Source organism: Pieris brassicae, chromosome 2, assembly GCF_905147105.1.
Source record: "Pieris brassicae chromosome 2, ilPieBrab1.1, whole genome shotgun sequence".
Classification (NCBI taxonomy): domain Eukaryota; kingdom Metazoa; phylum Arthropoda; class Insecta; order Lepidoptera; family Pieridae; genus Pieris; species Pieris brassicae.
Window position 1 is genome coordinate 17,155,533 of NC_059666.1, and position 24,724 is coordinate 17,180,256.

The window sequence follows — 24,724 nt, forward strand, 5'->3', positions numbered from 1 at the left end:
AATAACGGGTCCTGCTACATCCTTTGCGTCTTTAAAAACCTGTTCGATATATTTAAGAAATAATGTCAATAAAATTAATAATTTGGACTCGCAATGTCCCTTTGATTTTTCAACGTTCAACAAACATGCTTGTCTTACATAGTTACATCAATCTTTTAATTAGGTGAAAATCTTTCGCCGTCACCGATACGTACGCGATACTTTGAAATTTTAAACTCAACTAAAGGACGCTTTATTTATTTTAAATATGTAAAATTATAAACAAGGAAGTAAAATAAAACCACACTTTACTGGAATTATTTAACTTTTCATGACGTAAATACAAATAGTAAATATACAATTGTTAACCTTGGATAAATAATGAAGCTTAATTAAAATTGAAATCTTAAATGCTTTGCAGCGTCTATGGCCACAGATTAAGATGTTATTATCGTTGCCAAGAAGTCCATATAGACATAGCATATATATGTTATTTACCATTTCCAAAATGACGTTGATGGAAACTATTATCTTAAACCTCAAATGATATGAACATAATCGGCGAAGGCTTGCACACGCACTTACTAATACTATTAAATATAAGATAATAATAATTAATCCATTTTATCATAATTAAGAGTCTCTGTACCTAGTGCAAACCATATGCAAATAGTGACTATTGATATATAGCATACTATACTATGTACGAGGTGATTCATCCTCTTTCTGGATATATTTAAATTTATAGGTTAAATTTCGTCGAATAAAATGCTGAACTAAATTGTATGGATCATAAAAAAAATTTGTTATAAATATAGGTAGAAAAATATAGTTTTGTCACATTTTGAAAGCTAAGATGGCTTTATAATATGACCTAGTATTTAGATGTTTTTTTCGAGTTTCGACAACAATAAATAACTGTTCTTATTATTATGACAATAATAATTACTATGACATTTACATGCCTATATTTATATTGCTGATTTTGCGTTTTTTTTCATATTTAATCAAACTGAATGTACGTAATAACGTTATACGTACGTTTAAAAAAATATACTCTTTCACCTTATCAGATTGAAATTACCATATTAAAGCTCTTTCGCACTCTTAATCATAATAAAAATTTTGTATTGTTACGTCTCTGCTAAAAATAATTATAGTGATAAAATAATTAATTGTTATTATCATAATTATAATGTATCTTTGTATAATTATATACAGTTATCTGTGTCACCTTGCTAAAATATAGGGTTCAATTTTTTAATTAAAAATAAATTGTATCGATTTTGAATGATATTTATGTCTATACTAGAAAAAGGGATCTTTTAATCTCTATATGAATACCTACTTTATGACATTAATAAGAATGCGAATTTTGAATTTTGGTATAGCGCTCGTTCGTTGGATGTTGATTTTATGTAAATTAATATTCGATTTTACTCGATCATCGTCAGACAAGACTAGATTTTTATAACATATATTTTAATATGTATTAAATAGCCAATAATAATAATTTTGTGGGGATTTAAATGTACGTACTGACTCAATTGTCTCCAGACGATCTTACTCTATAGTATATAGACTTGAAGTCAAACAGACAACTTCGAAAACCAACTAATTGAAAAAAAATCTGGAATGATCTATTATTAAAAAAAAATACAATAATTAAATTAATTAAATAATATGTGAGTCTTATACCATTAAAAGAAAAATAATTATATATATTTCCTTGTTGTTTTTACAAACAGCAATTAAACACACGAAGGAATTATTGTAATTAGTAGATTGATTCAAGGATAATATAGTTATATGTAAGATGATATTTGTTACCACAAAATTCTTCACACCTAGAATTAGAATTGTAGAATATTCTTAATGTTTAGTATTCGCTGTATTGAGGCTATGGCAATCTTACGCCTTTGCTACACGGATAGTCCAGTTTACCTTGTCGTATACTTATAATTCTGCAGAACCCTTTAATACAATGCTATTTGTTCCTGGCTCGATATATTCTTTAAATTGGTTTTTTCAACGTCAACCCTTGCAGTTGTGAATGAGATGCGTTCGGTGATTTAAGTTTTTTTTATAATGTCGAAAATTGAAGAAAATGGAACCCACAGCCAATATGATTCTAGTGTTTTTTTACGGACATGTGAGAAAGAAGTGACAGAGCCTTTGGAAGGAAGTATAATAGGTATATTTATAGGAAACAATGACTTTGAGTAAACCTTTTGTTTAAGTATTTGTAGTTTTAATTATGTTTACAGCTAAACTCAGTGTTGTCCCTTAAAATACGTCTAAATAAACTTTAAGCAGTAATACCGACCATTTTCATCCTTTGTATTTATTTATTTAATTTTTTCCGCTCCTGTTTTGTCTAATTGTAATGTAAATATTTTCTTTACTCTACTTTATATATTAGGGTTTGCAATTTAGATCTTATTAGAGAATATTATTCATATAAACGTTGTTTTTATTGTGCGTTAATACAAAATGACTGATGCCAGTGACTTCATTGTGTTATTATAACCTACACGGGACCTATCACATCCTCGATAAAAATGTCGAACTATTTTAACTCCTCTCCACTAAATAATTCTCAACCTCTAACAAATGTGTTAAAATTTTCTTACCGATAAAACCGGAAACCGGTGTTACCCAAGTGGTATTTGCCTGCGACTCTAATCTGAGAGCGCAGGTTCGAACCCGGTTTCTGTCTATGTAAGCATTTTTCGCTCGTCCGGAAATTGACGCAAAAAAAGCTGAAGCGGCGTGTGTCAGGCTAATCACCTACCTGCCTATTAAAAAAACGAATGATCACGAAACAGATACAGAAATCCGGAAGCCGAAAAAATTAAAAAAAAAAGATAATAATCAGAGTTATCCTATTTTAACAAATTATTCAACAAATCTGATTAGGAATAACCTTATCTGTCAGCTATTTAAATTTAGAAACTTTATATACTATTTCATATGGAATCGCTGATTTCGATGTATTGCAAAAAATTTAATACGTTTTTTGGTGTCTATCGGTAAGAGATGTTTATAGATGATAAATGATAGACAATTTTAAAATTACATGCAGCATATATCGTTTGATGAAATGGCTAAGCATAACACATGGCTTCTATCAATATTGATTTGCAGGTGCAATTCCATTCTGGATTCGCGGAAGTCTCCTGAGAAATGGACCAGGCCTTTTAAAAGTTGGAAAATATGAATATCAACATATTTTCGATGGATCGGCACTTTTACATAGGTTTGTTTGTTAATATATATTGATCAACAATTTATCGTTTTATTGAGATTTGTGAAAATAAGTATTTTATAATAGTACATGGAATATTTGCATTATGATTATAAGAGAACAAAAATAAATATCACTACTGTCCCTGTTATTCACGATTGGACATCATTTGAAAATAAATATCTAAGGGTAAGGCATTTGTTAAGGCAAAAAGCCAGTGGCGCTACAACCTTGTAGGTGGGCTTCAGTTTTCTGTAATTGTTTCGTTATCATTTTTCTATAACAGGCAGGCCTTCTGTGATGGACACACGCCGTCGAATTTATTGGTCTAAGGGAGGCTGGTTGCCTAACGATATTGTCCTTAACCGTACGAGTGTTCGTGAGTTAAAATTGCACATAGAAAATCCATTGGTACCTAGCCGGATTCGAACTTACGAGTTCAGGGATGAGACTCATACGCTGAAGCCAAACAACACGCACTCAGGGAAAAAGCAGTATTCTATTAGTGAAAGAAGTTCTGTAGTTTTTGTGACTATCCGTTACAAACATAAAATATTTCCTATTTCTAAAAATAAGTGTTATGGGTTTTTAATTTAGGATACGAATTAATTCTATGACGTCGTATGACCTTTTATGATAACAAAAGTTGGTTCAATAGAACTGTATTAATTTCAGATTTGCGATATTCGATGGCCAAGTCACTTACCAATGTAAGTTCTTAATATCGAACACGTATAAGAAAAACAAGATTGCGAATCGTATTGTTGTCACAGAATTCGCTACGAGGGCTGTACCGGACCCTTGCCAGACTATATTTGACAAGTAGGTGCCATATTAGTCAAACTGTATACTGTCTATGTAACAAAAAATATTTTTCTTAAAAATCTTATACATATAGTATAAGACCTCCATGGTAACCGTATGAGGTGTATATCCCAGAGATCGTGCGTCGTCTTTGACGAAACACTTGTTTCAGGTAGGTAGGCTTAAACTAGGCTTAAAAGAAGTGAGTTCGCGTCGAGCCGTCCTAGCGACAACAGTGTTTACTTGCGCTCCGCGTTCTAATAAAATCCCTTGAGGGCTTCTACGGTGTTGGAGATCAGCGAAGGGTTTCATAGGATTCGCACTGGTGTGCTGAGTCTTGTGATAATTGTTTGAGTTTATATATTAAATATTTATTTTAATATGTAAAGAACAAGAAGTGTGGGAAATTGACCCGGTGTTTTTGTGTGTTTTGTGTCGTTTTTGTCGCGACGACATATTAGTTCTCGGTGGTTTCCTTGTGTATTGGGTTGCCACGTATATGTGAGTACTTTTTATCTTAAAATCGGCTCACGGAAGTGGCCAAAAATATTTTTACAAAATATTTTAATATCTGGAAGTGGTTGTACAACCAATTTGTTTCGGAGGGAGGTCTGAGAACCTGGAGAATAGAACCACTGTCTTCGTCTGCATTAGGCGGTTTGAGTGGTGGGAAGATATCTGTGATCGGATCAAGAAGAGAGGAGATATTGATGTTAGCATCTTTTATGATCAGTGTATAATATACAATACTGACGTCATCTTGTTGTTGAAAAGTTTGGTGCCAAGTGCGGGATATCGCCGTGAAGCGTCGGTCGACGCACATCTGGTGTGAAGTGGATTGGGACAATAGTCTTAGTTTTAATTTATTTGATAATTTGAATTTAAGTTAGAATTAAGATTGTGTTTTGTGTATTTGTCTAGTCATTTATATATATATATATATATTTATTTAGTTATTTATATGTTCAGGCAGAGTTGGGGGTAGAGTCTACGGTAGTTTTTCGACTCTACCGTAGAGTTTTTGGTAGAGTCGGAGGTAGAGTTGGTGGTAGAGTCATCGACTCTACCGTAGAGTTGGAGGTAGAGTTGGTGGTAGAGGCTGGCTGTCATGAAAAAAAGCAGGGAAAAGCCTCTGCTGTCCTCGGACAGCGAGGGCGAAGATGAGGTCTTGAGCTGGCGGCTCTCAGAAGAGAATTCAATGAGCGCACTGCGCACTTTGCGCAGTCGAAGGAAAACCCTGTTCCCAACCCGGCGGAGAGCTCCTTCACACCGGATGCCCTCCGTCAATTGACGGAGGGCCTTTTAGACGGGGTGAGGGAGAGCCTGATGGGGGAGCTGATGAGGGCTGTGGGTGGCATGCTCGATGCCAAGATAGCGGGGATCGGGGACAGGCTCCTCCCTGAGCCTGTGATGCGTCCCCCGCTGGCATCAGCCCGCGGCCCCCAGGGGGCTCAGATGGCTTCAGATCAGTCGGGGCCCCGGGGCAGGAGAGCCCCTGAGGGTCTCGCAGGGGTCGAGGCCCACGGGGTCTCAAACGTCTCGGGGCCCAAGGGCCCCGGAAGAAATATTCCGGCTATGGAGAAATCGGCTGGAGGGGTCTCTCTAGAGAAGCCTCCAGTGGGTGGAAGCTGGGCGACAGTGGCCGGGAAAAAGAAAAAGAAGAGTAAGGGGAAGAAGCCGGAAAGTCTTCCCGCTGTACCCGCTCTTACTGCTCAGGGTGGTATAGGTCCTCTGGCGGGGCAGTCGGTGGTTGCGCAGAAGTCTGTTGGGGTGCGGAAGTCTTCCCTTGCTCCGCCGACAACTGCTGCAGTGGTCATCACATTGCTGCAGGGGGCGGTGGAGCGGGGAGTCACCTACGCCGCTGCTTTATCCAAGGCCAGGCAGGCTATCAGTCTGCCTGACTTGGGCATAGAGCGTGTTGGTATCCGGGTGACAGCGACCGGAGCTCGGATGCTGGAGGTGCCTGGAGAAGGGAGGGAGGAGAAAGCCAACCGCCTAGCGGAAAGATTGAGAGAGGTGCTGTCGGAGGAGGCCTTGGTGGGGAGGCCCGTCAAGTGTGCGGACCTCCGCATCAGAGACCTTGATGACAGTGTCACTGAGAGGGACGTGATAGAGGCGGTGGCTGCCATGGGGGGGTGCCCAGTGACCGCCATTAAACCAGGGAGGATATTGCGGCGTGGGGAGCAGGGAATGGGGGAGATGTTCCTCCTATGCCCGGTTGCCTCCGCCAATAAGGTAAAGAACGGGAGGCTCCTCATTGGGTGTAGTTCCTGCCGGGTGGAAATCCGGGAGGACCGTCCATTGAGGTGCTATAAGTGCCAAAAGCTGGGTCACGTACGTGCGACATGTGACTCAGTGGTGGACCTGGTGGAGGTTTGCCACCGGTGTGGGACTGCGGGCCATAAGGCCAATGAATGCAGCTCAAAAGAGTTGCATTGTGTGGTTTGTTCAGAGGCTGGGAAGCCGGCGGACCACAAAATGGCAGGTAGGGCCTGCAACCCTCCAAGGCTCAGGAGGGCCCCGTATGCCCTTAAAGCGTCCAGCACGGTGGTAAGGAACACTCCCATGGAGGTTGGTCTGGAGCTGTCAAACAAATAAAATGGTTGACAGCGACACTAGCCTCTTACAAGGGAATTTAAGACGCTCCGCTGCGGCTCAGGACTTGTTCCTGCAGTCGATGGCGGAGTGGGGTGTGATGGCTGCCGTCGTCACTGAGCCTTATTATGTGTCGCGGCAGAACTCGTGGGTGGGGGACCTTCGAGGTGATGCGGCTGTGATTGCTCAGCCGCATGGACCTCCTCTCTCTCTTAGAGAGTTCCGGTTCCGGGTTTGTTCTTGCTGATTGGGGGGACTGGACGCTTGTTGGAGCGTATTTTTCCCCCAATCAGCGTCTAAGCCATTTCGAGGATTTCCTTGACGCCATGGGCTTGGCCGTACAGAGGGCACTTCCGCGCCCCCTTATCCTCATGGGAGACCTAAATGCGAGGTCTCCCACTTGGGGTGACAGGGTGTCGTGTCGGAGGGGCCCGGTTCTGGAGGAGTGGGCGGCGGAGTTGGGCCTCGTTTTCCTAAATGAGGGAACGGAGCCCACCTGCGTCCGCCCGCAGGGCAGTTCAAGGGTCGATGTGACCCTTGCTTCTGCGGCGGCGGCCCGAGTTACGACGGCGTGGAGCGTTCTGGACGAAGTGGAGACCCTATCGGATCACCGATATATCCGGTTGTGGGTCTCTACTTCGATGAGGTGGGGAGTGCGGGGCCAGACTCCCCAGAGTCGGAAGAGCTTCCCCCGCTGGTCGGTACGTCGACTGGACCGCCAGATTGCGGAGGAGATGGCCATTATAGAGGGATGGTGTGCGCCCACTAGTGTTGTGGATGTGGATGAAAGAGCTGGCGAACTGGGTCTGAGTCTCCGAAGGGTGTCGAATGCGGCAATGCCCAAATGGAGGCCGCCGAAGGGGAGGAGAGCGGTCTACTGGTGGACGTCGGAGATTGGCAATCTCCGTGGCGCATGTAGCGAGGCCAGAAGGGCCTACTACAGGAGTCAGAGGAGGAGGAGAGATGGTCCCGATGTCACGGAGGGCCTTCGCTCTATCTATAATGATCGCAAGAGGGCTCTCCGGGGCGCTATCTGTGAGGCAAAGGAAAGGGCCCATCAGGAGGTACTCCGGGGACTGGATGATGATCCGTGGGGGCGCCCCTACCGATCAGCTCGTAAAAGGCTGAAAGGTGCGGGAATGCCTCTTGTGGAGAGTCTGGAGCCGGCCTTTCTGGACAGAGTGGTGGCGGACCTGTTTCCTTTGCCTCCCGACATTGTCCCTCCGTGTATGGCGGCGACTGTAGTGGAAGCGGCCGGAGAGATGGCTCCGGAAGTCTCTGACATAGAGATGGAGGCTATCTTGACCCGTCTCAAGGCCCGCAAGAAAGCTCCTGGCCCGGATGGTGTACATGCGCATGTCCTGGCAGTAGTCCTCCCTCCTATGGAGGTCTCCGTCCGGGAGCTGTACACTGCATGCTTACGCAGTGGACGGTTCCCGGTGGCTTGGAAGACGGGACGACTGTGTCTAGTGCGTAAGGAGGGGCGCTCGGCAGACAGTTCGGCGGCTTACCGCCCTATCGTCCTCTTGGATGAGGCGGGCAAGGCGCTGGAGTGGGTTGTGGCGTCTCGATTGTGCCGGCACCTCTCTGCTGAGGGGCCAGATCTGAGCGAGGCGCAGTACGGCTTCCGAGCGGGACGGTCGACGCTTGATGCTCTTTGGGACCTGAGGTCCCACACAAGTGGGGTGGTGGACGAGGGGGGGGAGGGCATTGGCAGTATCGTTAGATATTGCGAATGCCTTCAATAGTCTCCCTTTTGGTGTGGTCAGAGAGGCACTTGAGTTTTTCGAGGTCCCACTATATCTGCGCCAAATAGTGGGGGACTATTTTGCGGAAAGATGGATCGTGTACTCCAACATGGAGGGCACGATCTCCTACCACCCTGTGCGGTGTGGGGTTCCTCAAGGCTCAGTCCTTGGGCCGCTTCTGTGGGACATGGCCTACGATTGGGTGTTGAGGGGTGCGCTTCTTCCGGGATTGCGCGTCTTCTGCTATGCAGACGACACCCTCGTAGTGGCCAACGGGGCAAGTTATGGGGAGGTGGCTCGACTCGCAACGGTCGGCACCTCTCTTGTTGTGAGACGGATAAGGGCCCTGGGCCTTAGGGTGTCTCTTGAAAAAACGGACGCCCTATTGTTCCATGGCCCTAGGAATGGTCCACCTCCTGGGGCGGTCTTGATGGTGGAAGGAGTGGGGGTTCCGGTGGCGTCCAAGATGAAGTACCTTGGTCTCGTCTTGGATGGCCGCTGGAACTTCGAGGCCCACTTTGAAGCTCTCGGGGGGAAGGTTGTAGGGGCGGCGGGGGCGCTTGCAAGGCTATTGCCGAATATTGGGGGCCCTAAGCAGAGTGTGCGGAGGCTGTACTGCGGAATCATACGCAGTATGGCATTGTATGGGGCCCCTGTATGGGATGATAGGCTGAGGGCGAGGAACCGCACCCTACTCAGGAGGCCACAGCGAGTGATGGCGGTTCGGGCGGCTCGATGCTACCGGACCGTCTCGTTCGAGGCGGCGTGCCTGTTGGCGGGGACTCCCCCCTGGGAGTTAGAGGCGTTGGCCCTAGGCGACCTGTATCGTCTCAAGTGTGAGACTAGGGCAGGTGGCCGATGGGCTGAACTGGTCGGACCGGCAAGGAGGCAAGCCAGGGAGGCCACCTTTAATAGATGGGCCCATGATCTGGCTATGCCTAGGGCGGGAGTACGCACCGTGGAGGCGATTCGCCCATGCCTACGGGAATGGGTGAATCGCCCGAGTGGAGCCGTGTCCTTTCGGATGGCGCAGATACTGTCTGGGCATGGGTGCTTTGGGCGGTATCTGCACAGGGTGGCGAGGCGGGAAACCCTTCCCATCTGCCACCATTGTGGTGCCCCAGAGGACACGGCGGAGCACACCCTGGCCGATTGTGCCACTTGGTCGAGGCAACGCCATGACCTAGTGTCGGTCGTCGGGACGGACCTCTCGCTACCGAGCGTTGTTGCAGCAATGCTTGGTAGCCAAGAGGCATGGCGTGCGGTGGCCTTCTTCTGTGAGCATGTCCTGCTGCAGAAGGAGGCTGCCGAGCGTCAGCGGGAGGTGCGTGGCGATGGCCGAAGGGGTTGTGCTCGGCGGCGGCGAGGCGGGGGTGCGGGGGCAAGACGCGAGGAGCGTTTGCCCAACAGTATCCCCCTGCGCCGTCGCTGAGCCCGTATGCAGTCATATTCACCTGAGTTCCCTGGGTTGAATGCCTAGTGCGACCCCCGGGGGACTCAATGCGGTGCCAGACGTCATTCATTCAGAATGAATGTGTCCGGCATAGCAGGCGATATGGAGGGCTCAGGAGGAAATTTTAGTGGGTCGGGTTTCTCCCCTCTGATTAGCAGAGGGATAAGAGTTAACCATCCCCACAGTCCCCGCGATAGCGACTGCATGCGCTCGCGGGCCTGCAGCTGTGCATTTTTACCTCCTTCATAAAAAAAAAAAGGCTTAAAAGAAGTAATCCATAGAATTATGTACGACAAAGAACGGTTCATGGGCGACGTTACATAATTAACTTAAAATAATAAGACTACATATCTCGCCATAATATATCCTTAACACACACAATAGTCAGTCGTAGGGATAAAGTTAGTATGGGTACTATGTCAGCAGTTACACTGATAATATAGTAACTAATACTTTGCCATAAAAAGGGGATAACTAATAAATAAAATTGACAAAATTATAATCCAATGCAAGTACGTCTAGCATTACCCAAGCGAAACAAAAAAAGTAACTGAATCAAGCGTAACGATCGGCTGTTTTAAATATAATATACCCCTATCAATCTATTATGTACACTCATTTACAAAATAAAAATATGTATTTCGAATATAGGTTATAGACCGTTATGGAGCTTGCAAGACCTGCGCAATTTCTTATACTGTATTTGATATGGCAATAACCCCGAGATTCAACTCGCACGGGTTAAAGGCCTTCTACACGGCTCGGATTCAAGCACTAATAACCGGAATACAAAAATTGGTTGACCCGAACATCGTGTACATTTTTGTATTTCTACACGGTCGGTAGTAGGCTCAACTTGTCAGTTCTTCTCCGGTATACAAAGCGATGCGATGGTGGCTACTTGCCTTTCAAAACAACATAAGATCCTTACGGGAGTTTACACTCAGGCAATTTTGTAAATGTTAGTAGCAGACTGAGATGAAAGTATATAAACCTTATTCTAATATATATAATAAATAAGTTAGTAGTGTATATATAGTACTGTTAATGACAGTTACATATTTATTTGTTATACGTTTATCGTAAGAATGCACTAATACGGAGTAATTAGCAATTTATCGTAATAATAAGATTGATTGTAATTGTTTTTGTAGATTTGGATAGCACCACTACACCACTAGTGACCACTAAGTATTTTAAGTTATAAAAGTTTATAAAACATGAATAATTTGGTATTTAAATTTGTATGTAGATTTTACTTTAGATATACAAAATACCAGTGGCGCTACAACCTGGTCAGAGCCTCAGATTTCTATTTCGTGATATTTTTTTTTTGTAATAAGCAAGTAGGTGATCAGCCTTCAGTACCGTACGCACGCTGTCGACTTTTTGGGTCTAAGGCAAGTCGGTTTCCTCATGATGTTCTCCCTTACCGTATGAGCAAGTGTTATATATCCAGAAATCCAGAAACTTTCCGAAGAATATTGAGGCAATTGATACGTTGCAGATTCTCATCAGTATTTAACCCAGCCAACCACATGACGGACAATGCTGTGATATCTATTTATCCGTTTGGTGACGAAGTATACGCACTCACGGAAGTGCCTTTACTTTATAGGTGAGCTGTATGTCTGTACATCTGTATGTTTTTTTTATATTAAACCAGAAGTAGCATCAAAGATTTTTATAACATCTTATTTTTACCCTTTTGTAAATATTAGGTCCTTACATATGAAATTGGTGTATTTCGTACTGGCCACTTTAATCACGATGTTCTCCTCTTTGGTAAAGAATTCCAAATTCAAATTGGTACAGCTATTTACTCATGTATTTGTGCTTCGATGACCGTCATTCATTTGTTTTTTTCTGTTTGCGTCACTAATTTTACAAAATGGAAAACTTAAAGTATCGCATATACGAGTTCCGCCGAGGCACTAGTGCTGCGGAAACGACTCGAAGGGTGAATGATGTGTATGGCGGTCATATTGCAAAAGAAAACACAGTTCGTTTTTGGTTCCAACGTTTTCGTTCTGGAAATTTCGACCTGCAGGACAAGCCCCGTGGACGGCCTAAGACCCAAGTTGATAATGAACTATTGAAGGCTATTGTGGAAGCGGATCCATCGCAAACCACGACCGCGTTAGTTGCAGGCTGCGGTGTTAGTGATAAAAAAATAGTTTTAATTCACTTGAAGGGAGTTCACAAATTGGGAAGATTTAAAAGCTTGAAGGGTACCTCACGAATTGACTGAAGGAAACCGGCAAACGCATGTCGACTGCTGCGTTACATTAATGAACCGGCACAATAATGAAGGTATTTTAAACCGAATCATTTCCTGTGATGAATAATGGATTCTTTACGATAATCGGAAGCGCTTAGCGCAATGGTTGGATCAACTAGCCAAATCCTGCCCCAAGCGAAAATTAACCCCAAAAAAGTTACTTATAAGCGTTTAGTGGACTAGTGCCGGTATTGTTCATTGCAGTTTTCTCAAATCTGGCCAGACTATTACGGCTGATGTCTTTTGTCAGCAATTGCAAACTATGATGGAAAAGCTAGCGGCTAAACAACCTAGGCTGGTCAATCGCTCTACGCCACTGCTACTTCACGACAACGCTAGACCACACACTGCATAACAGACGGCTACCAAATTAGAAGAGCTTCAATTGGAATGTCTAAGACATCCTCCATACTCCCCGGTACTTGCTCTAACAGATTACCATTTTTTCGAAATTTGGACAACTTCTTGCAAGGGAAAAAAATTAACTCTAATGGGGCAGTCTAAATCGCCTTCACAGATTTTATTGATTCCCGTCCGGCTATTTTTTTTAGTAAAGGGATCAATGAACTACCTATGAGATGGCAAAAGTGCATAGAAAACAATGGTTGATTAATTAAATATATTGTATTTAAAAATATTCGACTTTTTGTTCCTCCCATACAAAAACCAATTTCATATGTAAGGATTCGGTCCTAAATAAAAAGTTTGAAAACTTTTTTGTATTGTTTAATTTTATGCAGAATAGACCCTGTGACATTAGAGACGATGGACAGACGAAATCTGATTGATTCAGTTGTTATCACACACACTGCGCACCCGCATATCGCTAATAATGGTAAGGAAAGATTAATTCCAATCAGTTAATCACTTACTCGGTTGGGTTTACGACCCAAAATTTGTCTTGCCCTCCGAAACGAGAAACTTCCAACGCTTCCTGTGCCTGGCTTTTAGGCGTCCACTTTCCATACTGCGGTCTTTCCTGCGCCGGTCTACTGGTCTCCTACCACTAGCGAGCGTACCGGATAAGACATGCTTACTTCACTGCCCAATGATCCAAATAAAATCAAATATGATTTATTCAAGAACGGCAACACCTCTTCGCCTGTCTTTTTATCATCTCCTCCGCTTACTTCATTTTGTCTCAGTATAAAGATAATCTAATTTTCCCATTTTAATCACTCATTTGTCTCTTTTTCTCACAACGTAAGTACAATTTGACAGATAGGACAGACCAAAATACTGTTAAAAAGTGTGCAATTAAACTAATTTAGTTTTTATTAACAAGGGGGGAGTTTTTATCAATGACTTTTTATGAAATTGTCCTAATCGAAATATACTAATTTTTGATATTTTTACGTTTCAGGGGATGTATACAACGTTGGTATGCATGTTGTGAAAGGAAGAATAAAAATTTTAATAGTAAAATTTCCGTTTAAGGAAAAAGGTAATCAATTATAATTTTATAATTACAATTGAAAGTCTATTTCGAGTCGATTAAGTTCAGGTCGATTCTTTATATCTTTATAAGGTAATCGGTTTTATGTGTTTAACGAATCCAAGTCTAGGACATGTCTATTTCCTTTTTTACATTAGAAAGTATAATTTCGCACATAGAATAATGCACTGGAATCGAGGATCCATCGCGCTTTGAGAGTCGTGCGCTAGTATCGTCTCTGATATGTCTTTAGTTTAGTCAATCATTATTCAAATACATTTAGCTATATTCGCTTTCAGGTGACATGTTTGAGTCAGCACAAATTGTGGGAACGGTGACCCCTCGATGGTACATTCATCCCTGTTACATGCATTCATTTGGTATGTTTCTGTAATAAAATAATAAAAATACGTGAAGTTGTGTTTACGTCATTGTATGGCAAAGTGTACTTCTTGCTACAGGTGAAATGCTGAAACAAATAAATTAAATTGGTGTAAAATAAACAAAAAAATAGCTACTTTCAGTGATACCCACTGTATCTATCAATCTACTTAACATATTTTGATGAAACTAGAATTACGTGATTTAAAAAAAAATAGTGCAATTTGTAGCAACATATGTAAATAGATGATCCTACTCAAATATTATCTAAACCCTGATAACCCATTTTTTAAGACGGTTCATGAACATAACTACTTCATGTATCTCGGTCGAGTAAAGTTCGAGTTAAGGTAAGTTTGTTTAGGGGGTTGGGGAATAAACGGTAAAAAAATATAGTCTAATTTTTGTCTGTGGTTTCGTTTACATATACAATGAATGATGGATGGATCATTTACACTACAATTAACTGTTATATTTATATTAGGAATGTCGGAAAACTACTTTGTTCTGATCGAGCAACCCTTGGCCTTGTCAATATCGAAATATCTAAAGTGTCAGATAAATGGAGACGCTTATGTGTCTGCACTAAACTGGTATTCGGAATATGAGGTAAGTTATATCATATATATGTAAGGTTATTTAAAGTATTCAAGCGAACTAGATAGAATATTATGGGCGGAACCGTAAATATCGCTGTTTTTCTGTTATCATAATACAAAATTTCTTGTGGTTATGAGATTTGAGTTTCAATCAAAACATGTTATTAGGATAATTTGTATCAATTTGTATTTTATTTTCTGGTAAGTTTATGCTTTACTGTTGAACTTGTTAAAAATGTACTGGGACGTCATAAATACACAGTTATCACTAGTTGTGAAGCCTGAGACACGTCTTATGTAATCAGTATATGGCAATACATTACGATAGCAACACTAGTGTTGTAAAGACACCGTTTTTTTTTTTAATTTGCAAATCTGTGCGTGCTTCATTTACATTAATAAAAATAGGATTAAAATAAATGACCAAATTGACTCATTGATATGAGGTTTTTAATTTTATCACGGTATCTATTCTTAAAGATAAAATATCCTATGCAGTTACTTTAGAATAACATTTTTATTTCAGACCCATATCGTAACAGTCAGTCGTATTGACGGAACAACGAAACGGTATAGAACAGCAACTATATTCATTCTTCACGTGATTAACTGCTTCGAACGCGATGGGGAGTTGTTGCTCGACATGTGTACATACCAGGATGCTAAGATAATCGATGCTATGTTTGTAGATGCTATTAAGGTTAGATTTTTAAAGAGAGAAAGTGCCCCAAGATCCTTATAATTTGAAGAAGAGTGTCCTTATAATTTGCTTCATTGAAAGATAAAATGATTATATTTGTAATTTCTGTAAACATTATTTTGCGCTACAAATCCAAAAACGTCATTCCCCCCCCCCCCTTGTTTATCCCCCTCCCCCTCACACTGTACAAGGGTCTTGGGACGCTCTGGCTATTTATGTCGTTTGTGATTTTTATATATATAAAAAAGCATTGTTCTTGTCATATAAAAACGTTTAACATACGACGTACTATGAGTTTTCTTCCTATCGATTTTCTATACATAAAACTTATCAGTAGCATTTAACAGTAATAAAAATTTATAAGTGGCAATTTTCAGGCAAGCCACAGCAACCTGGACTATGCTAAGTGGTGTTCTACGAGGCCAAGGAGATTTCACATTCCCTTAAATTCCCCAGAGATGACCCTCGTGCATTCAGAGGTTATTTCTGACATTGGCGTTGAGATGCCCAGGATTAACTATGAGTTACATAATGGTATATTTAGTGTTAATAATGCATAATGTTTGTGTTAAAGTGTGCAGCTACGGAAGCAGTGACATCAGTTAGAACACGCTTGCCTGGCCCTCGCTACCTACAGTTGCATAACACTATAAAATTTGAAACAATATTTAGTGTGTGTCGTGCATAATACATCAAATATTAAGAAAGCGATAAGATCATTAGGTACTAAGTTGTTATTGTTTTTAGGCCGGCCGTATAATTATTTTTATGGAATCCTATCAGATGTTTCAAGGGAGGATGCTGGGGCGGTATGTACAACATATATATTTATTATTTATGCCGCTCGATTAGTGAGTTTGAAAAATAAATAAAAATGACAGATCAATGAGCTTTCACTGTTTTGATGACATATGACACATACACGCAGGCTCAAAAAGATATTTTTGTAACTGTTTCATTGAAAGTTTTTTTTTACGGTTGGTGAATTTCCGACACGTTCTGCGCGTGACACCTGACACTGCACTTTTTTTTAACTACAATATGTTCAGTATCTTCAACATATAATCTCTCACTGAAAGAGAAAATATTAATGGCATATACAGGACGAAACAACCATGAATGGTACGGTCGGTTCACTGGTAACGCGACTTCGCACGTGCATTGATTTGTGATGGGGATGAGAATTATATGCTTTCCTACTATTACTGTTCAGAGATAGAAAGCATAGTGTATATGCCCTTTGCAGATAAAAAAAATTAATGACAGATCTATTCTGTTTCATGATCATTTGTTAAACTAATAGGCAAGTCGGTGATCAGCCTACTGTGCCTGACGCACGCCGTCAACTTTTTGGGTCTAAGGCAAGCCGGTTTCCTCACGATGTTTTACTTCACCGTTCGAGCTAATGTTAAATGCGCACATAGAAAGAAAATCCATTGGTCCACATCCGGGGATCGAACCTACGACCTCAGGGATGAGAGTCGCATGCTGAAGCCACTGGGCCAACACTGCTCTACCTTTGTGCAGAGAGGTATATTTAATTATTTCAGGTCGTCAAAGTGAATGTGAGTACGGGGAAAGTATTAAGATGGAAAGAAAGGTATAGTTACCCGAGTGAACCCGTTTTCATACCTCGACCTGGTGCTGTTGTAAGTATTTTTTTTTTGTTTAATTAACCTTACGATGTAGATAAATGTCTCTTAAAATTATATAACGATTGTAAGACTTAACGATTTGTAGGCATATGTAGGAATATGTTAGTGTAGTATTGTTCCTGTTTTTTGAACAAATATTTCTAGATTTCACTGTGTAATTCAAAGTTATGCATTTAATAGGACGAAGACGACGGAGTGATCTTATCTGCCGTCTTATGGAGTAACGATGAAAACGCAGTTGATCTACTTGTCCTGGACGCTCGGACATTCAAGGAGTTGGGACGTGCGAGATTCCGAACACCAACACCTGCACCCAAGTGCCTGCATGGATGGTTCTTATCGGACAATAAAATCACTACATAATATCAAGTCATATGCTATGAACAAAACACCATCGCCGCGACAGCCTATTTGGTCTGGATTTCAGATTTATGTTCGGTAACACTCCTAATATGCCGTCGAATTTTAGGTCTAAGCCGTAAATACGAGCGAGTCCTATTTAGCATTTCTGCACATAGTCAGAAAGTCTATTTTTGCACAGCCGGGGTTCGAAACCACTACCTATGGGGAGGAGACTGGCAGGCTGATACCCCTAGGACAACAATTTTTAATTGTGTATGATTTTGTTATAAAACATGAAATAATTCGCGCAACTAAAACTTTTTAAAACTGCCTGCATTTAAAGTTTTAAGTTTCTAAATCTTACTCCCAGTAAAAAGTTAAGACTAGATATAAAGCTATAAAATGTTTTACATTATTTTTTTCTATAATATAATTAAAAATAAGATAATGTCTACATTAAATTGTAAATTTAAGAATATTCGATGAAATAAATTATGTTTTTGTTTAAGCCACTTTTTACCTCAACCAAATCAACCTGTCATTGTCATTTAATAATTATTTATATTATATAAATATAATTATATTAATTATTAAATGATGGTGGTAATATAATGATGATAACTATATTTACTATACCCAAATTTCTTCGGCGAACCTTTAATTGCGTCAACACTTTTAATCCACTTAATCGTAGTACACACAAGAATTAGCAAATATTATCATAACCATTACTTTACGAGGTTATTATAGCTACGGTAGCGTGTGTGAGCTTAGACGTAAGGTAGTTTTCATATTTGCTACACGTAATTAAGACATCATGAATAGAACAAGTTACGAAAATGACTTGGAGGTTTGGTCTCAGTTTTTGACCAGAGTGTTTGAAGGAAAACCCCACTTGTTAAATATATTTTTTGTGGTTGTGTACCTAATCATTTTCTTCGTTAGTCTTATCGGTAACGTCCTAACTTGCATCGTCATTTACTCAGTGAAATCCATGCACACAGCCACAAATTACTATCTATTCAATTTGGCTGTTTCTGACCTAATAGTTACGTTCACCAATTTAGCGGATATTTATGACTTCGTAACAGAGTTTTCTAAAATTGATGATTTCACTTGCCAGATAAGATTTTTCTTCCTAACGTGTCTATGGAATAATGGGATTCTTATGATGACAATTTTAGCTATTGAGAGGTACATAGTAATATGGTATCCATTGCTATTAAACACATCACCAGTTTGGAAACGAGTATCAAAAGTAATAACGATCATATGGATTGTGGCAATACTGGAATCGCTACCAGATGTATGGTCAGTGAAAATTATAAAGACGAAAACAATATCCATATGTTTTACAGTGCCCACAGAAGAGGCGAGGACAATTAACGGCGTACTTGCGTTGCTTACATTCGTAATACCTTTGGCGATTATGATATTTGTGTATACTATGATAGCGTTCAAAGTAAATGAGAATGAGAAGACCAGTTCCAAAGGAAAAATTTTCAACCACCGTGACAATAGGCGAAGAGTTCACAAAATTATTGGTAAGTGCACAAAAGTTACTTTTCTTGTCAAGAGCCGATGATGTAAGTAAATTAAAAAGTAATATTTTTAATCAAAAAAGCGATTTAACTGAACACATAGACAAAGTTTCATCTAAATCTGATCAACATACAACATTGCTAAAAATGGGTGTGCATGGTCTATTTAGTCTAATTAAATTATCATTGTTTGGATAACGAAATGCTGTTAAATATTTTTCAGTAGCACTGACGGGATCGTTTTTAATTTGTTGGCTTCCATTCTTCATCTATCGTATAATGATTTTCGCCTATGATATGCGAGAATTGATGCAATTTGAATGGGTAAGATAATTTAGTTGATAATCGAAGAGGTTTTTATGAAAAATATGAGCAATTCTGAATAAAATCATTTTCAACTGCTAATAAAAAATATTATGACAATCTACGTTATGTAACATGGCGGCGGTTAAGATTTCGATGTTTTTCTCAGGAATCGCTTTTTCCTAAAGCATGACCAATCAACGATGACCATAAAACTGCAGCACTCATTGCAAAACTTAATATAATAAATAACAATATTTTATAGATTAAGAAGGTACCGTGGGGTAATTTAAATAAAAAAGTGAATCATTTGAAAATAACTAAAATTACACTCAATGAAAAATAAATGACAATTAGTGCCCGAAAATATGACTTGACTTAAAGGTCTCGTCTCGCCATAAAATCTTAAAAAAAAACAATTCAGACTGTTTGTATGTTTCATTTATACGTAATTCATATGTTCCGCATAATGACAGAACAAGTTTCAACCTTACAGATTTCTGCTTAATTTTACGCGGAACCTAACCTATTTCTAATCTATTTCCTAGAAGCTAATTGATTATTACAGTTATTGCAATTGGTATCTTGCCTAAATATATATTAAGGATCTGTATACTCGTATAAAGATACCTTTTTTTTCAGTGGTTTAGCACAGGAATCAGAATAACGTTGATGAATACTTGGTTTAGCGTTGTATTGAATCCAATTTTGTTCAGTCTCATGTCTACCAAGTTTCGAAGAGCGTTAAAAGTAAGTTATTATCTCATTTATCGTAGAGCGTATAATTACTGAAGGATAGTTATTTTGTGTTCGGATAAAATTAATGTAGGCGAAGTTCTTCCACCTTCTCCTTAGATCAGTCACAGTTTTCTCTGTCTTGTTCCAAATAGTTGTACTTCCAAGTCGATTGGTGGTGATAATAAGTAATGTAGGTTACAAAATATGTTAATAAAATCAGCATTTAAATTATTTGATATTTGTCACACTAAGTTTTAAATCAGATTTTACACAGCCTTTTTTTAAAGGAAAGGAAAGAGAGAGAAAGAGATAAATACACAAGTAATACAGATTATTTTTTTAAGGACGAAATCGCGTTCAAACTTTTACAATGTTTTATGTTCTCTTTTTCAGATGTTATGGACGAAAAAATTTAAACGAGAAAGTCCTTTAAAAATTGACGTCATTGTCTGATGCTACATAACGGAGATTACAGTTTATCTTATTATTATTTATCAAATATTGTCAGAGGATGAATATAAGAAAGACAAGTAACATAGATACAGTATATTATTATGCAATAATCTAGTTACTGTGTGCTACAATTGTCTAATATATAATCTGTGTACCGGTCACCAGATTCTATGGTACACGTTTTGGAGCGAACGTTGTTTTAGTAAATGAATCAGTAGTCTATATAAATCAATGAAAATCAGCTACCAGTTCTGTCATTAAACCTCAGATGTATTTGCTTAAGTTCTGTTACGAAGTTTCCAACGATACCACATCATAGGAAATTAGAATTAAGGTGACAAAAAATAAATTTACCACAGGTCTTGCATTAAATTTCTATCGTGAAACTAATTGGTATTTATAAAAAACGGATATGTACTTTTAACTTAGTTTAATGCCATTCTGCCAACATTTTTGTACAACTGTACAACTTAGTATCATAGTACCCATCAAATTTGAACAAAGCAATTTCTAACAAAATATTCGCCAGAGCCGTGGGTCATGTTTCTATCATTAGATCACAGAGACAGAGAGATGATATATACTGGGAATTATATACATATATACGATTATTATCGGTGTCGGGCATTACGCATACGTAGTAGTATCGTACTGGTTTTTGGCGCCATTCAATTTTGTTATTCTGATTTTCAATGGATATTCGAGATGAATCATTCATTAAATTGAAATATAAACATATTAAGCTTAACAGTATATGTGAATAATTTCGGCAATAATCGGATTTTTAACTCCTTATCTCTTGATAAAAGAAAATAGAGCATTGTTACAATAAAATCATTATTATTAGTTTGATTTAACACATAACATTTCGACTTATGCTGCTACTTTAAAAAATAAATGCTTTATTTATGCAAATCTTTTAAGAACAGCGACATCTATACTACAGTGATGACATTAGTATTACTTAAAGGGCGCTTGGTTTATTCATCCTGTTCATGTTCCTAGAACGAGAATGTTTACTGAAAACTAATACTATGTTTTAACAATAGAGGGCTGTAGATTGATATCTCTCATAATGTCAAATGATAAAAATAATTTCAAACATCTCTATATTCAAAAAATCATTTGGATATATATAAATGCCTAAAATATAGTTTAGCCATAAATATTGAAACAAAGTAAAACAAAATTCTATTGCATATGACATTTATTATTATTACTTTTTTAAATATAGACAGAAAAACGTAGATATATAATTGTGTTTTTGTCGTAATTAATCGTTTTACTGTCCCGAAATACACGTCAAGGAAAACTTTCACGATAAAGTCTGTTTAGACTGCCTAACTTGAACGGTCTAAATGATCGTAAAGCGAAAGAATTAGTCTCTTGCTTAGACCCTGGAGACCCCTTACCTAACATTAGAAACTAAACCATTTTAAAAACATGCACTTTAAATTAGATTATATATAATTTGTTTTATTATTATATTATAAGTGAGTCGTATTCTAAAATTTACTTGTATTTTATGCTCCATTATTCCCGGGTCTGCTATACCTACGGTATATTATTTTGGTTTTTTGGCCTTAAAACTTAATGGAAGGTATGCGAGCGCTATCACTATCCAATTTTGTGGGTTGACACGAAGGCGCTCCACGACGTCGAAATCAACAATTTTGAAATAAAAAACACAATTTTCTCCGCATGAATAATTTCTAGTTTAATTTATATTTCAATAATCCAAGTAACAAACTTTAAATTTCAGGTACTTTTCAATCCTATTTTAAAAGGACTTTTACGTATGTGATTTGTTATAAGAACGTACTCGTTTTTCTAATATCGAACATAATTAACCCACCTATTATTCCTCCAACGGTTTTCTTGACCCAGTAAAAGGAATTATATATAACACTGAAACCGCTTTTCATCTCTGATGATCCAATCAGGAATCCATTTATCCGGATAATACCTAAGTTCCGAAGTCCCCTGAATATCGCAGATGGCTTTTAGGCTTGGAAACAATCGTTAGGAGGGCGGGATTAATGGCCCACTTTGACTTCCGATTTATATGTATAGCTGATACAAAAACCAGTAATTTTATAGCAAGCTCCATCTGCGACTTTACTCATACTAGATAGTTTGGATGATGGGGGACTGTCTTTATTAAATTATAAAAAATATGGTTTTAACAGTATCTTATTCTTTTACGTACATTAAACTAATATATGTTAATATAAGGTAAATTTAAATACTGAAAAGACTTGAACCACCGCAATGGCTCGTACACTACCTACATACAAAACAGTAGGTATATTTCGTAAGGTAATGTTATTTAAAATTCACCTCCTTTTATATGCCGTAATATGGTGAAATAGAATTAATAAGCTAATGCGATTGTATTTTAAAAAGTATTTCCCTTGCATGGGAATTTTTTTTTAAAGAAACATGAATGTCTTCTAATTTAGAATAATTGTTTAACTGTGGCAGTTGAACATGTATTTATGAAGTATTCCTTTAACCCATTAGACACCTTATTGAAGACCTGTGTCATGGGAGTGGATACAAGTATCCTAAGACTAACAGAAAACTAAATCAGGAAACTTTGGTTGCGATTGCAAAGTTTCTCTTACTAGACAACTTTACTGTAAGACTACATAAACGAATCTTTCCTTAAGCTTTCTTGTAAATTAAATTGGAAGTTGTGACTTTAGTCACTTTAATTAGCTGAGTATAATGGGTAACTTTTGAAATCTGTTAAGTTAAAAGAATATTTGGAAAAGGAGTGATTATCTCGTGGATTTTTACGTATGAATATGAATAATAAGCATTATCTAAATGAAGACCCGGGCGGTTTTATTTTAAATTTTCCGTCTCTTAGAATAGATATTCGTAATCAATCAGGAATTTGGCTAAGTGGTCTAGAATAATGAAAATGTTATAGCAACAAATGTACTACATGATAATTTACGAATACGATACGTATATTTGTTGTATGTTTGTCTGTAATTAAATAATTGTATAACCTTGTCAGTTATCGCATTTGACGCGTCATGAAATTATCTGAACAAAAGTGGTTAGAGAATAGACAAACAAATTGTTGGTCTATTTTATGTTTAAATTGTTTACTTGTTTTTCAGTTTCCAATAACTCAATGGATAATAATAAAATATACATTTTGGTATTAACTCTCTCTCTCACAAGCAATGGCATTTTATATTTAATTACGCTTTTTATAAAACATTTAAGAAAAGGGTTTAATTGTGCCAACATGCAAATAAAAACTAAAAAGAGAAACTGTAGGGATCTACAGAAATAATTGTGATTCTTAAAGAGCATTCTGTCTGGTCCAATTTTTCGCTCGATGACCGTTTCCAGTCTTTGCAGATAAAACTGTTTATACAAAGACTGTTTCTTAATAAATTCAGGAAAAGAATTCTGAGAGTTCCTTTTTAAAAATGTTTCTGAAAGTTTTTGAGTCAACCAAACTGCCATAAATTATTTTTGACGTTTTGTTTTCGTAGAGAAATACAATACCCATATAACCTCTGCGATAACTAGTAATTTTCTGATAATTTATTAAAGCCAGTGGTTGTAGTAGTGTAGGCCTCGATAACCGTTGATCTATGGATCACTCAAAAATAATAGTTAACGTATGACCCATTTACCAAAGTACGTTTCTATTATTATAAATATTTCGTAAATCTTGAGGCGTTTGAGAAAGCGTCATATAACCAACAGTTATGGCAGGAACTGGTAGAGTTACACATTCGTAGAAATTTTGATCCAGCGCTTTGCAACTAGTTTTGACTGGCTGAACTCTGAACTAATGCTAATGGTGCAAACTTGGCTACCATCTACATTTACGAGAGAAACTTTACGTATAAGTTTAACTACATTCAATAAAATTGATATTTGGTGTTTATACCCCACCCCTACTGTCATAACGAAGCTATTCTTCAGTTTATTGGCACTTCAAGGCGAACCTACAAAGATCGAATTAAAATCTTAAACACGCAAAAATCATGTTGTGAGGCGACAGCTAACTTAATAAGTTTCTATAAACACTATAAAATTTGTTTTTTTCAAATAAATACAAAATTATCATTTTTTTGAAACTATATATATTTCAAGTACATAGATAGTAACATACTAATAATAATAATAAATAATTTATGTTAATTTTAATTTCTCATTACCTATTTTTTGCTACTATTACTATCGTTAAAAGTAAACAGTCTATCTCGATATGTACGTTTACTTAAAGGACAATATGGGATATCATACAATTGTTAAATATCGAAAGAATTGAATATATATTGTCTAAAATTCGGCTGTATTATGCGATAACCCAAGAATTATTTGGTCAATTGTTTTAGCAATTTATATGGGTCGCGGCACACGGGGAATATAAACCCCGGGCCACTCTCGGCTAGTCAGCGTTGTGTCAGAGGATTTTATAAGGGGTCGGGGACT

General features: G+C 38.6%; 2 protein-coding genes across 2 annotated transcripts; both read left to right on the forward strand.

The window, feature by feature from the left end:
- The first annotated feature begins 1,810 nt into the window (after positions 1–1,810).
- Positions 1,811–17,586, forward strand: LOC123720667 (carotenoid isomerooxygenase-like). Its single transcript, XM_045677369.1, has 13 exons — positions 1,811–2,173; positions 3,127–3,238; positions 3,902–4,048; positions 11,334–11,444; positions 12,848–12,942; positions 13,471–13,551; positions 13,842–13,922; positions 14,408–14,532; positions 15,049–15,222; positions 15,600–15,756; positions 15,970–16,031; positions 16,773–16,871; positions 17,058–17,586. The coding sequence occupies exons 1-13, from the start codon at positions 2,068–2,070 to the stop codon at positions 17,238–17,240; spliced, it is 1,533 nt and encodes a 510-aa protein (XP_045533325.1). The 5' UTR covers positions 1,811–2,067; the 3' UTR covers positions 17,241–17,586.
- Positions 17,587–18,113: 527 nt separating this feature from the next.
- Positions 18,114–20,269, forward strand: LOC123720399 (neuromedin-U receptor 2-like). The gene is made up of 4 exons (XM_045676989.1): positions 18,114–18,763; positions 18,984–19,084; positions 19,706–19,813; positions 20,195–20,269. Exons 1-4 carry the CDS (start codon positions 18,214–18,216, stop codon positions 20,252–20,254), a joined length of 819 nt encoding a protein of 272 aa, XP_045532945.1. The 5' UTR covers positions 18,114–18,213; the 3' UTR covers positions 20,255–20,269.
- The last annotated feature ends 4,455 nt before the right edge of the window (positions 20,270–24,724 follow it).